General features: G+C 35.1%; 2 protein-coding genes across 2 annotated transcripts; one reads left to right on the top strand and one right to left on the bottom strand.

Moving 5' to 3' along the window:
- Positions 1–413: 413 nt before the first annotated feature.
- Positions 414–7,238, bottom strand: LOC105776966 (V-type proton ATPase catalytic subunit A). Its single transcript, XM_012599955.2, has 20 exons — positions 6,933–7,238; positions 5,811–5,937; positions 5,579–5,634; positions 5,411–5,467; positions 5,126–5,237; positions 5,009–5,046; positions 4,543–4,644; positions 4,391–4,447; positions 4,000–4,071; positions 3,828–3,929; positions 3,672–3,734; positions 3,461–3,593; positions 3,138–3,244; positions 2,525–2,719; positions 2,328–2,414; positions 2,092–2,196; positions 1,487–1,584; positions 1,290–1,368; positions 943–1,031; positions 414–854 (listed from the first exon to the last, which is right to left on the bottom strand). Exons 1-20 carry the CDS (start codon positions 7,008–7,010, stop codon positions 740–742), a joined length of 1,872 nt encoding a protein of 623 aa, XP_012455409.1. The 5' UTR covers positions 7,011–7,238; the 3' UTR covers positions 414–739.
- Positions 7,239–13,481: 6,243 nt separating this feature from the next.
- LOC105778550 (uncharacterized) lies at positions 13,482–14,469 on the top strand. The gene has a single exon (XM_012602272.2). It carries the CDS (start codon positions 13,534–13,536, stop codon positions 14,338–14,340), a length of 807 nt encoding a protein of 268 aa, XP_012457726.1. The 5' UTR covers positions 13,482–13,533; the 3' UTR covers positions 14,341–14,469.
- The last annotated feature ends 336 nt before the right edge of the window (positions 14,470–14,805 follow it).

The raw sequence follows: 14,805 nt of genomic DNA, 5'->3' as shown, positions 1-14,805 counted from the left end.
TAAGATTTTGAAATCGAATCAAATCTTGGCCCATTTTTTGAGGAACCACGAAAGATTAAAATTAAATTTGCATATGATATCTTGAAAAATGTCAAAACATTTCATTTTTTGTAAAGGTTTTAGACTTAAAAGATTTTTGTTCTCTCGTCGACTTTCATTTTCGCCTGATATTTATTTTAGACTCTCCGACCCTTAGCTTTGTTTCAAAATTTTAGTTATTATTAAGAAATGTAAGATTTCAAAAACCTTTATTAAAAGATATATATGCATATAAGTTGCGAAAAAGGGATATTGTGCATGTGGGGCAGATATGATCCAAATTCAATTTTCGAAATCCGGAGAGGAGAAAATGAAGAACTTGCATATATAGATTCCCTGGGTATGCAACTTGGGGAAAATGAAATAAAACACTATTTTTAAAAAAAACGCATACATAAATACAAAGCTTATTATGTTGAAAATATCATTTTTTTCCCACCCAAAACTTGAAAGGGAAAATACACATCTTATTTGCATACACGCACATATATATATATATAATAAAAATAAGGATCCAGTTTCATGCTGTCAAAAAGGGGAAGGCCAGAAAGTAATAAATAACAAATTCGCAGCTAATACCACTCTAGAGTTCATGCCAACAAAAAGCTACAACGCCAGCACGACATGCATATAGCAAGACACAAGAGAGAGAAACCTGGACTAGGATAGGTAGGGAGAAAGTCTAATCTTAACCTTTTGTTCACCTAGTTTCATCCTCCAATGCACGGAAACCAGCCGTAAGATCCTCGTTAAGCTTTTTGAATTTTGCCACCAGGGCTTCTTCTCCTTCCGCTGGGTCTTCAAATTTTTGTGACCTGTGTAATAGACAAATTATGCACCATTAGCATCCCTTCTTTTGGGCCAAAACCACAGCATCCTAGAAAGAAAAATGCTCCAACTTACACTAAACGATAAAAGAGATCTCCTAGACGATGCTTGATAAGACTGTATGTTATCTTCTGACCGTCCATCCCCGCAGCTTTCTCCACTGCCTGCACTTGATTAACAACTTTAATTATTATATATAATTCTACAACATGCTGTTCTACTTTCTTAACATAAATTTCGCATCTTCAGCTGCATAGACATTTTAGAATTTAAAATACTAATTTCTGTTCTGCAATTTCTAAGTATATATTACAGTCTACAGAGGCAGCCTAGATGCTTTTTCTAAAAACTGGGCATATTAGAAATTATTGGAAAACATGGTCGTACTGATAAGCAGTTGATGCAGCGACAGAGAGCACTACCTGGTTGGCCAAAGCATTGAAATGAACAATATTGCGCATCATCCAAACAGACTTGTAGAACGGACAGAACTTGTCATATCTGTCACAGCAAAACCAAGAAACACACATAAATGGATTACCATATCAAGACAGACATTGAAACAACAATAGCTACAATGATAATTTTCTGGTGTCGAATAGTGAAGGCAGGAGCTTACGGAGTAAAAGCATTCTGAGCAAGATAATCTTCCCTTAAAAGTTTAGCAGTTTCTAGTGTGATCTTATCCGTTTCAGCTAGAGCATCCTTTCCTACAAGCTGTAACAATCCAGTGAGTGCTGGAGTAAGAGGAGAAAAAAAGTCCTAATAGTTTGCACTAGCAGATTACATAACTAAAGGTGTCCAAGGGCCAGGCAGCAGGCTGATTGTTTTCCAAGTTCCACAACCAAGCCTGGGCTGGCCCATTTCACTATTCAGATAAAAAATATTTTATAATAATATCCTAAATTTAATTTATTTATTATTATTATTAAGTAGAAATGTGGGTTGGACAAGCCTGAATTTGCCCAGTAGGCCTACCAGGTCAAACAAGTATCCCAGCCTTTAGACAGATCTAACATAAACAATGACATTACAACCAGAACATGTAAACGAAAGCAAATGAAGGGACAAGAGGATGAAAGCAACATTATGTGTGTCTAATAGATTCAATGCTTGGTCAAAATTGACCTATAAAATTCTGCTCAGAAGTTCTTATGTCATTAAACAGTAATAAATAGCTAGATTCTAATTCATCAACAAACAAAGCATGATAAGAAAACTTACCTGGACAATTTCATTCAAATCATCTTCCCTCTGAAGCACTTCTCGGGCCTTAGTCCTAATGCTAATAAAGTCGGGATCAAATTTCTCATAGAAAGATTCCAGTGCCTGAGAACACAAGAAACAATCAATCAATATGGAAAAGTTGTACCACTTAGGAAAAGGCCAGCTCAAGGAAAGAATGGCAAATCATATCATGTGATAATTACAAACTAAGAGGGGTCAGATTATGAACATACCCCTGAGTACTTTGAGTATGAAATAAGCCAGTTGACAGAAGGGAAATGCTTCCTCTGAGCAAGTTTCTTGTCAAGACCCCAGAAAACCTAAAATCCAAACCAGCAAGGAATATGGAGATCATTTTTCCATATATAAATATAACAGTCATACACAGTACTAACATAAACGAGGGAATGCATAAAATCTTGATTTATACCTGGACAATACTGAGGGTCGCAGATGTCACAGGGTCAGAGAAATCTCCTCCAGGAGGAGAAACAGCACCAACAATTGTCACACTACCTGTACGTTCTGGCCCACCAAGGCATTTAACTTTACCAGCACGTTCATAAAATGAGGCTAATCTAGCAGCCAGATAAGCAGGATATCCACTATCAGCAGGCATTTCTGCCTGCAAGAGAAATTAAATCAGATGCCAATATGAGCTTAATAGAAAGAAAGCTGTGAAGACAATAGAGTGAATACTGGAAGTATGCCAGAATTAAAAACAAATAAAAATTTCATTCATTTTCATTAATGAACAAAACAAAGCCACTTTTCCATCAAATCATATTTTTGTCAGTATTATTAAGCTGGAGGACCAAGACAACTGGGAAAAAAAAAAGAAAAGAAATAGCAGTTCTACCCCCAATTACACAGAGACATCATTAATTTATCATTAGCCACATGAACTGTTATGAACGGAGACTGAACTGAAGCATTCTCCATGCACCATGTCGATAAGCCTAAACTATATGAAGCATTGGAAAATGATAAGACAAAGGGAAGACAGGTTGTTTCACTAAAAAAGTTTTGGCAAAGAATTTTACCAGCCGTCCAGAAATTTCACGCAATGCTTCGGCCCATCGAGATGTTGAGTCTGCCATCATACTAACATTGTAGCCCATATCTCTGAAGTATTCAGCTATAGTGATCCCTGCATATCCATTAAAAGAAGGAATGTTACTGGCAGCCCATGTCCATTTCAGAATACAAAAGGAGGCAACAAAGGTAAACACAAACAGATCCCCAAATTTGTCATATAATCAAAGAAATTAACAAAAAAAAAACAATTGGACACTCTTACTCCCAGAGGTTACACTTCATGCAACAGTACACTGTCTAATTTATGGGTAGCAATTCAAAGTTTTACCCGTGTAAATCGAGGCTTCACGAGCTGCCACAGGCATGTTAGAAGTGTTAGCCACAAGTGTTGTGCGCTTCATGACAGATTCTTCACGACCATCAGGCAATGTCATTGTCAATTGAGGGAAATCCATAAGAACCTGAAATAAATAAACATAGAATCAGAGAATTAAAATTTCAAGAAGGATAAATTTCCAAAATAAAAGATAAAAGAACACCTCAGCCATTTCATTTCCACGCTCCCCACAACCAACATAGACAACAGCATCAGAATTCGAGTACTGCACATGGTCAGAAAAATAAACATAATGAATATCTATAATTGAGTTATCAAAAAAAGTTTTAAGTTCAATAGAACTGTATAAAAACTTAACCTTAGAAAGAGCTTGACTAATCACAGTTTTGCCACAGCCAAAAGCACCAGGAATAGCACAAGTTCCACCAAGAACCGAGGGGAATAGAGCATCAAGAACACGCTGACCACAAACAAAGTCAATACCATTTTCCTTTGAAAGAAGAGTTAATTAAAACAACCCACAAGGCTACCTGGCCAGTAAGCAGAGGGGTATCTGCAGCAAGTTTTGTCGCAACAGGTCTAGGTGTACGTACAGGCCATGTCTGCAAACAGGTGTAGCATAGTTCAAATAAAAAAAAATTGCAATTATTAACAAAAAAGGGTATTACAGATGGAAAAATATTGACCGAATACCAAACGTAAATTAACTAATAAAAGACAATGGTCCAAAGCCAATTAACAAAAATCATCTTGGCCAAGTCCCAATTTTAGTACAAGGGATGACCAACATTGATATGTGACCCATCCCCACTCAACAATTTGAATAAAAAGTACTGAACAAACTCAAACGAACCTAACCCACCTAGTGTCACATATAAGCACGGAAAAAGCAAGACTAAAAAAATGAAAAATAATCAAAACCTGAAGCATGGTGAATTGCTTTTTGACACCTTGAAACTCAAGTTCCAGCACGGTATCCTACAATGAAGTAAAAGGGTCAGTCATAGCAAAAAGAAAGTTTGTCCCACATTAAAGCATATAGATGTCATGATAAAAGAGTTAAACAGCCAAACCTTCAAAGAATATTGACCAGGAGGAGCAATGTAAGTTATCTTTCCCATTGCATCAGGAGGCAGGGCAACATGATGTTGCATCAAACTGTTTTCAAAGACGGTCTGCATTGAAGTTAAAGTATTAATTTTCAAAAAGGAAAAGGAAGTGATCCAAGTACCATCCTATTTCTCCATAGGAACTGGCTGTACGTTTTTGCCTTAAGAGATGCAATGCGTTGAAATATATAGGTTTTATTACTATTTTAAATTATTCAAGGTTTTGGCTCCCTAGCCCTCAAACAAAGCTTGTCTGTGTGCTGACTTCTGTAGAATAAAATGAAAGCAAATTGCAATTATGTACTCTCCCTCCCTTCCAATCGTTTTCTTCAAAACCCTCACCCTGTTAGTATATGTAAGGTACTGCCTATTGCTTCTGCTTGCTTAAGGAACTAGTATTATAAATGAGAGCATGAGGCATCAAACTTACAGCATACAAGTCTCCACCAGTTAGAAGGTCTCCCTCACCTGCAGGAAGTAAGAATTAAATTGAACACCAGTCTCAGTAGCCAACATCTAATTAAGTTGCATCTTAATAGCTACATACCGATTTTTTTAGGCTGAAAGTCCCAAAGAGCATCTTTGTCAAGAGCTGGGACAGAAACTCCTCTAGGGATATACACATCACCCGATCTTTTGGCAATAGTTTTCAAAGGCCTCTATGTTGATTTAACAACCAAAAAAAGATGAGCAGATATCAATTAACATGGACTCATAATAATACTACTTAACAACACAGCAGGTAAATGATAAGGTGATTTTCACAACAAAATAGACTAGAAAGAGCTACAGAGGTGGAGGAATTTAAACTGCATGCAAAGTATGATTGAACCTGAATGCCATCAAAAATGTTTCCCAATATTCCTGGTCCCAACTCAACAGACAGGGGCTGCACAAATAACATATGATATAAGCTCAAAAATATAATCAACTCACCATCAAGAAACTGAAGTGCAACTAGTGCAGCTTTAAAACTTAAAATGAAGAAACAATAATGGACCTTGTGTGTCCGCAGAACTGGATCATTAACCATCAGGCCAGCTGTTTCTTCATAAACTGAAACAAGAACATAGTTAAAGTTTCAGAACTCATTTCCGCTAAGGACCCTCACTGTAGCCACAGGTAATTAGTCTCTTTTCACAAACTTTGTTTCCAAAAAAGCAAAGAACATAAACAAAAGGAAAGCTTTAACTGAAAGGGCTAATGTAGTAATGTTAGTATTAACAAAACACCTTGGATTGTAGCAGAGTCTCCTTCCAACCGAATAATTTCACCAATTAGATTATCATGTCCAACACGGACTAATTCATACATGGCAGCACCAGCCATTCCATCAGCAACGACGACTGGTCCAGACACCTGTGTGATAGTTGAAGTGGAGAAACAAGAAAAAGGAAGTAAGAAGAGAATGCATTAATCCTAGCTAATTCAGTAGGTTGTGTTCACTCAGAAAAAAGCACTTCAAGTTGATAGATGAACTTAAAAAGAAAGTCAAAATATTAATATCTAGCACTTCCTTCAAATACAATATTACTTGTATAACCACATGACAAATAGAAATAAAAAAGAAAGTAGCCTTCTCATTATCTATACTGATGGAATTCACAATAACAAGTTTCTTCAATCGAACCCACAGTGATAAATTTTGACAGAAATTTGATCTTGAACCAGGCTTAGCATCTGAATCAAATGCATGATTTCAGCTGAAATGGGCAGTGGAAGCAATTCAACCGAAATATATTACAGCATAAACTATCACAAGCCTAACAAAATCAACAATAGTTTGGCAATAATTAAACAGTCATTGAAACCCCAAAAAGTAGCCAATTTTCAGTATTACAAAAAATAATAGACTACAAAGCATTGAGAGCATGAAATAACGACAAAAAAATAATAAAGGGAAAAATAAAAGCAAAGCCTGATAGAAATCATTAGGCTAACTACCAATATGGATATAAATAAGAACACAAAATTAAGCCTATGAATAATCAAGTAAATTAACATAAAGATCAATCGAGAAGTCACTGATCAAGCATTTTCAAAACGAAATAAAATTCCCATAAAATATATCAAACATTTCAAATCACTATAATTTATAACAACAAAAGAAAAAACAGATCAAGATTTCTTTAAAAAAATTTAAACACTCAATCAGTTCACTCCAGCCAAAAAACAGATCAATAAATTATAAAACACAAAAAAAAAGCCTGAAATCAACTAAATCTACAGTAAGAAACAAGGATCATCCAATAAAAAGATACGAAACACATCCAGCTAATCTCAATCCAAAGTTTAAAAAAATCGAATTGAGGTTAGAAAATATAAGAAGAATGATATAATGAAAGAGGGTTCACCTTACGAACATAACCGTATTCGCTCTCTTTTTCTGAATCCTCGAAAGTTGTCAATCTGGATCCGTAAACTGCCGGCATTTTTTCCCCTTCTTTCTTAGATTAAAGTAAACAAAATTAAAAGGAAAATCCAATCAATTTCAGATTAAATGAAAGAAAATAGCTTGGATTTTGAATATCTGAATAATTGCAATTGAAGTAAAGGAAAATATAAATAAAATTATCGATCAAACCCTAGTGTTTGAATCGAGAGAACAATTCAGTGAAGCAAAGAAACTACTCAGAGAGAAGAAAGGCGATAAATAGAGAGAGACATGAGGAGAAGCCGAACGTGATAATGAGATTTATTTATTGGGGATAACTTCGTGAATAGTCCCTGTAATTTATTGAAATTGCCAGTATGACCTTATTATCTTTTAAAAATTCCCTGAAATCTTGGTAAAGATGTGACACTAACCGATTAAGTCATTCCACATGGCATCTTTTGTTTTTGTTTTTCTGGGAATTTAATATAAAATATAGCATTTTAAAAATATACAAATATAAAATTCTATGTATTTTAATATCTATTTTGAAAAATAAGAAAAAGAAATTCAATTTTTACTTTAATTTTTCAAACAATTTTAAAAAATTCAAATAATTTGTTGTGACGTGTCAAAGCTTTTGTCAAGGGTGACGAAAAGAAATAGAAGATGATACAATGACAGGATCCGTGTCAAAGCTTTTATTTATCTTATCATATATTTTATATCACGCAATATAGTATATATTATTTGATTACATATTTTTTATAACCTACATAATATATGTTATCCGGTAATTATGAATTGCTAAACTAAATCTAATTTGTCATGTCATCCCTTCAAAATTCAACACAATATTAATTTTGTTATATATTTTTATATTTTGATATTAATTTCATAAATTAATTTATTTATGATATATTGATACGAGATTAGGATTGCGATAGTTTATACTATAGGTGGAGAGTCATAAAAACTAGTGAATTTGAATTCCTGAGTAAGAGCACAAGAAGAGGGAGAATGATATTTAAGGATGTTAGTGTAGAGTGAAATAAAAAAGAAACTCCCTTTCCTTGACCTCGAAACCTTGAAAGATCTTAGAAAGTACTTGACGAGATGTCATCTGATGTTCTCTTATTAGTTTTGTATTGTTTGGAGCTTAATCAATCTACTAATGTATAGGGGTTTAGTTAAGAGGACTAGCAAGGGCTCTAGCTCCTATAAAATAAAAAGTTTTTCATTCAAGATATTTAAATTATTAAAAATTTTAAGTTAGTAAAGGCAAATTACACTTTGGCCCCTTAAAATGATAAAATTTGATTTAATTCTTTAAAAAATATAAAGATATAAGCTATTAAAATGGTGAAATTTCATTTTTACTATCGTAAAAATTAAAATTTAATTTTGATCCTCCTAAAAAAAACTTTCTAGCTTCGCCCTATTAATGTCTTTTCTTTATAAGCATGGGTTGTGATATTAGGACAACGAATAAATATTTTGTTCCTATCAAGAGCGTAGTCCCCACATATGCTCGCAAATGTTTTTAGCTCGCAAGGCAACCTGAGAGAATTGTAAGGTATGAGGTGGATTCATGAGCTATAGGTATAACAATTTAATTATAATTTATGTATAAAACTGAAATAAAAAGAATTAAGCTTCAACTAGTTACAATCTTTAAAAAAATTAATTTATAATTAATTATTGTTTAATTAACAATACAACTAATGAAGTATCACAAATTAGATTACGATATAACAGGTTTTAATACTCGAACCTTAATCCACTACTTCCGAAGTAGTTCAAATTTATTGTTTGTTTATATCCATATTGGTAGTTCAAATTAGATTACGATATTGTTTGTTTGGTGGAACCGAGAGTGAGTGGTACAAAGGCTAATATTATTATTGAAAAATTAGGATTTAACCATTCACATCGGGTTGAAGCTGTTGGTTTTTCAGGTGGCATATGGATTGGATGGAAGGATTCTATCCAAATTCATATTATTCGAAATCATCCGCAATTTATTTTTTTACGTGTTAATAATCTTATTCCTAATAATTTCTTTTTTATTTCTTTCGTTTATGGCAGTCCTGATAGGTCTAAACGAAAGCTTCTGTGGGAAGACTTAAAATCCGCTAATTCTAATATTTCTTTTCCTTGGTTAATCATGAGGGATTTTAATACTATTTTATCTCCCTCGGATAAAAAAGTCTGGTTTCTATTGGTAAGCGCTGTGATTTTTTTGGTAATTTTGTTGACTCTTGTGAGTTGCAGGATTTGGGGTTTAATGGACATGCTTTTACTTGGCAAAGAGGCGATACTTTCGTCAGACTTGATCGGGCCTTAGCTAATGATGCTTGGGTGTCCGTTTTCCCTCAATACTCTGTTCACCATCTTACTCGTATTAAGTCCGATCATAGGCCCCTCCTGTTATCTACAATGCCCGACCTTAGCTTTTCTCAAGGCAGACCTTTTAGGTTCTTAGCGGGATGGACAAAGCATAGTGATTTCCCTAACCTTGTTAAAGAAAAGTGGAACTTCGCAGGTAATATGTTTGAATCTTTGAATAATTTCACTTTTTTTGATAAAGATTGGAACAGGAATATATATGGATTTTTGGGTACTCGTAAGAGAAATCTTATGAGATCTCTTAACAATATCCAAAAAACTTTGGAGCATTCTTCCTCTACGTATTTAGCAGGAAAAGAATTGGAAATTCGGGATGAGCTGGAAAATGTGCTTGATCATGAAGATTTACTTTGGAGACAAAAGGCTCGCTGTGATTGGCTTCGATTGGGGGACCGAAATACAAAGTTTTTTCATAGTCGCACATTGAGGAGAAGGAATTTTAATCGCATCACAACCTTACGCATTGATAATGGGGAGTGGCGCACTGATTAAGACACCCTGCAGGCTAAGGCGGTGGTTTTCTTTGAAGGACTTTTTGGAGAGGATTCTTCTACCTTGAGGAATATTCCAAATGTTGGTTTTCCTAGCTTTAATCCATCAAAGATTTCTCTCCTGGAGGCTCCTATCACTAATGAGGAGATTAAAAGGGCACTATTTGACATGGCTCCTTTGAAAGCTCCTGGAAGTGATGGTTTCCATGCTCACTTTTTTCAAAGTCAATGGGATATTCTTGGGAATGATGTTTGTCAGTGGGTTAAAGACATTTTTGATGGTCGTCTGATTGAACCTGAATTGAACAATACGCTGATTGTGCTGATTCCTAAAAAAGAGAACCCTAAAGACTTTAGCCACTTTAGACCCATTAGTCTTTGTTTTGTTCTCTACAAGTTGGTTATGAAAATAATAGCGAACCGGTTTAAGCTGATCTTTCCTAAGCTAATATCCCAGGAACAAGCTGGGTTCATAGCTGGGCGTAACATTTCTGATAATATTATTTTAGCTCAAGAAATCATACATTCTATGCGCTGTAATAGGAAATGAAGGAAGTGGATGGCTATTAAGTTAGATTTGGAGAAAGCTTATGACAGAATTAGTTGGGACTTTATAAATGCTTCTTTGGTTGCTGCTGGAATCCCTGTCTCCTTAAGGAGAGTTATCATGTCCGCTATTTCTTCCTCTTCTATGCAAATTCTATGGAATGGGACGCCTACTAAAAAATTCAAGCCTAAGAGAGGAATTCGTCAGGGTTGTCCTTTATCGCCTTACCTTTTTGTGCTTTGCATGGAATGGTTAGGACATTTTATTCGGACTGAAATCGACTCTGGAAAATGGGATCCGATTCATCTTTCTCGTACAGGTCATTCAGTTTCTCATTTGTTCTTCGCGGATGATTTAGTGATCTTCTGTAAAGCTAAGCTTGACCAAGCTCGTCTGCTAGATAGCATTCTAACTCAATTTTGTGAAATCTCAGGCGACCAAATCAGTGTTAGGAAAAGTAACATATTCTTTTCCAAAGATACAGAAGTTAATGTTCGTAATCAAATTAACCAACTTTTTGGTTTTCAGGAAGTCCGTAATCTTGGTACTTATTTAGGTGTTCCTCTTTTACATGAAAGGATTACCAAAAGTACCCTGAGCTTTATTGTGGATAAAGTTAGGAAGAAATTGCAGAGTTGGGATGCTAAGAAGTTATCCATTGCAGGAAGAATCACTTTGGCCCAATCAGTTTTGCTTTCTATTCCTAATTACTTCATGCAGTCCTTGATGATTCCGAAAGGTGTTAGTGCTGATATTGAAAGATTGGTTAGACAGTTTATCTGGGGTAGTACTGAGAGGCAACCCAAAATGTCTTTGGTGGGTTGGAATTCTATTTGCCAGCCGAGGTCTCGAGGAGGCCTTGGATTCAGACATCTAGAAGATCAAAACTCATCTTTTCTTATGAAGATTGGTTTTAATCTTGCTTCTAAAAGTAATGCACTTTGGGTTCGTGTTCTTCGTGCTAAATACGGATGGAAAGATCAATTCCCTGATTCTATCAATAGAAGCCAATGTTCTCATTTATGGAGGGCAATTTTCCAAGATTTGGCCACTTCGAGAGAGAATATTGCTTGGTCCATTTGAGATGGAGCTAGTGCTCGATGTTGGAAAGATCCTTGGATTCTAGGTATGGGCCCTTTAATTTCAAAAATTCCTCATTCTGCTAACCTTGATTTGGATTGTTGTGTTAGGGAGATGGTCAATTCTGATGGTTGCTGGAATCTGGACCTGTTTCGTGCCTGGGTGCCTGAAGATATAATAAATAGAATCATTAGCATCCCTCCTCCTCACCCTAACTCTGGTTCGGATAAGATTATTTGGGCCCAGTCTGCATCTGGTGTCTTTTCGGTTCGTAGTGCCTATTGGCACCTGAAAGAGAATTCTTGGAATCCCCAAGAGGATAACTGGAAGATTGTTTGGAAATATCCAGGCCCTCAGAGAGTAAGAGTTTTTCTTTGGCTTGCTTTCCAACAAAAAGTTCTTACTAATTCGGAACGAGTTAGAAGGAGAATCGGTCATTGTAGCTCCTGTCCTATTTGTGGCCATGATATTGAAGATTTGGTGCATGTTCTCAGAGATTGTCCTTCCGCGCAAGATGTGTGGTGGCTTGTGATTCCAGATCAGCTACAACAAAGGTTTTTCTCTGTTTCTTTTCAGGATTGGCTTACTCTTAACCTTTGTTTTCATGAAAGATTGCAGGATTATGGTCTCATGTGGTCATGCCTATTTGGATTAGTCGCTTGGCGTCTATGGAAGAATAGAAATCTGTTCATCTTTCAACATATTTCTTGGACAGCATCGGAAGTGGTGAAAGTCTCCAGTTGTTGGGGTCGACACTACACCTTTTATGTTGGAGATCACTTTAAGAGCATGCAGAGCTATTCCTTGATGGTCAATTCAGATGACAATTGGGTATTTTTATCCACTGATGGAGCTGTGGCCAGAGATTCTGGTTATGCTGCAACAGGAGGCGTGGCTCGAGATCGTGATGGAAATTGGATAGTGGGTTTTAGCCGGTTCCTTGGTGTGTGCTCTCCGTTCGAAGTCGAAGTTTAGGCTATTCTTGATGGGATCCTCATTTTACTTAGTAAGGGCTATAAACGAGTCATTATTATGACATAATCTTGAAGTTGCCAAAATCTTGTCTGATTTGGTTTTGGAAGATTCAGGGATCACTGTGATCCGAAGAACTCTTCGTATTTTGCATTCAGAAGGGGAGTGTAGAATAAATCACATTCCAAGAAAGAATCAAACTCATAACCTCTTCCACATTACATGAAGTTTTAACTAACAATACCACCTTCTTTTTTTTTGAATAATTTATTACGACATACACAAATTAATATATAAAACAATATAATAAAAACATTATTTCCCAAATCAACTATAACAATTAATTATAGAATTAAAGTAATTACAAGTAATTCTCATTTAAAACTATTTTTTTGTTTGATTTTAAAACATTAAAAAATCATTTTAACATTTCCAGATTTGAATTTTTGCGTGTTCATATATCCTATCCACAGTTGAAATTTGTTGGTAAAAGTATCATATAGGTCCCTATACTAAAAACCAGGTTATATTTTGCTTCCTTTACTAAAAAATGGGTAAATTAATTATTGTATATTAGATCAAATAACAAATCAATCATTTTGTTAAAAAAATTACTCCTTTATACTATTAAAAACTAGCTTAACTGACAGAACACGTAGCGTGCCAGGTGTATTTCATGTTAACGTACACGGATAAAATTTTAACACTAGAAATGGACGAGACTTTTATCAATAGGATTAATTAGCTTTTTGATCTAATGTACAATGATTAATTTACCAAAATTTTAAAGTGGATGGAACAAAATGTCATTTAACTCTTAGTTTAAGGGTATTCTGAATTTAGGTTTTTTTACATAATTAAATATCCAATAAATAATAGTATTTAATTTAATTTTAGATTTGTATAGTAATATTGGAAGAATTTGCTAGTTAGGGCCTTGGTGAATTTCCGATCCAAATGAATGGAGCTTACTGGGCCGGGTACGGATCTGCTATTCTCGCCTTACGATAAATCTATACGTTCATCAAACACTTGAATCTTTACCGCAATTGCTTCAATTCTTTTAAAATCTCAATCCAAAAATGGTTTTCCTACTTTTCAATCCTCCATCTTCAACCCCAATATCTCTTAGTTTTAAAGTTTCCTCTTCATTCAAACCCAAAAAAATCTCATCACCAGCTTCGTTTCCAATTCCAACGGCGAAAACAATTTCGGCAACGGATATAATCATCGATTTCGGCAAACACAAAGGTAAGATGCTCGGAACTCTCCCTTCCAATTATCTCCGATGGGTTTCGAAGAACCTCCGTGCCGGCAATTATGAACGGTGGGCGAAGTTAGCTGATCAAGTGCTCGAAGACCCAGTTTATAAGGATAGAATCGAGTGGGAATTTGCTGAGAATGTTTTGAGTGGAAACAATGCGAAAGGGATTACGACTAACGATGAGAGTTCGGTGTCGTTGTTGTTGGAAATTAGTGAAAGATTTGGTTGGGATAACGAAGATAAAGATGGTTGGAGTAAAGTTAAGTTCGAGCTTCTTGGGACTAGTAATGGCGGAAGGTTACCGAGAATTGGGGGTAACAATGGGGGAAACGACAATGGAGGAATTAGGGAAGGTAAAGAAGGGAAGAAAGTGAGATGTGAAGATGGGGTTTTAGGGGATAAAAGGATGGAGAGGAGGGAAAGGATGAGGCTGAAGAAAGAAAGAGAGAATATACGGAATAAGAAGAGTTGGGGTGGTTCTGGTGGTGACTGCGCCGGTGGTAATGTTAGGTTGGAGAGGAATCAAGGGTCTGGAAAAGATCAGATGGTGGAGAGTTTCAATCGATTTCCTGGTCGTGAAGCTCTCTTGAAGAAGGTACTAAATAACCGTGGAGGATTTTTGTGATATTTTCTAAATTTAGTTGTATTTTTGTGACCATGGAAACTTATTTGAGAAACAATTCAGAACCAATATCGAATTGATAGATTGAAATACGAATTTAATGAATTTAATCGATTTTTTTAATTAATTCAATTGATTGAATTATAAATTAATATTGCGTAAATCTAATTATTATTTTTAGTCAGTGCGAAAATTTATAAAACAATTATCTAATAATTGATTGAAACATGAAGTGACAACTGTTAAAATTAGTATAGTAGGATTTTCAACCCTCAATATTTATACCTTGTTCATTTTAATCTTGATTCTAAAAATTCTAGCTCAGGATATTTACACATAAACTTATTAAAGTTGAGTGACTAAAACATAAACTTAATAATAGTCATGGGTAAACTACATCTAAATTTACTAAATTGTTATTAAGTTTAGTTTTGGTCATTCAATTTTAATAAGTTACGAATTGATAAC

Source organism: Gossypium raimondii, chromosome 10, assembly GCF_025698545.1.
Source record: "Gossypium raimondii isolate GPD5lz chromosome 10, ASM2569854v1, whole genome shotgun sequence".
In the NCBI taxonomy this organism is placed as follows: domain Eukaryota; kingdom Viridiplantae; phylum Streptophyta; class Magnoliopsida; order Malvales; family Malvaceae; genus Gossypium; species Gossypium raimondii.
The sequence above is the reverse complement of the archived record's forward strand: the minus strand, read 5'-3'. Positions and strand labels throughout refer to the sequence as shown.

Excerpts from the sequence above, each read along its gene's own strand:
- LOC105776966 (XM_012599955.2), bottom strand. The coding sequence starts at position 7,010 with ATGCCGGCAGTTTACGGATCCAGATTGACAACTTTCGAGGATTCAGAA. Across the intron at positions 4,072-4,390 it reads AGCAATTCACCATGCTTCAG|ACATGGCCTGTACGTACACC; the intron begins GTTTTGATTATT and ends ACCTGTTTGCAG. Across the intron at positions 2,415-2,524 it reads CGACCCTCAGTATTGTCCAG|GTTTTCTGGGGTCTTGACAA; the intron begins GTATAAATCAAG and ends TTTGGATTTTAG.
- LOC105778550 (XM_012602272.2), top strand. The coding sequence starts at position 13,534 with ATGGTTTTCCTACTTTTCAATCCTCCATCTTCAACCCCAATATCTCTT.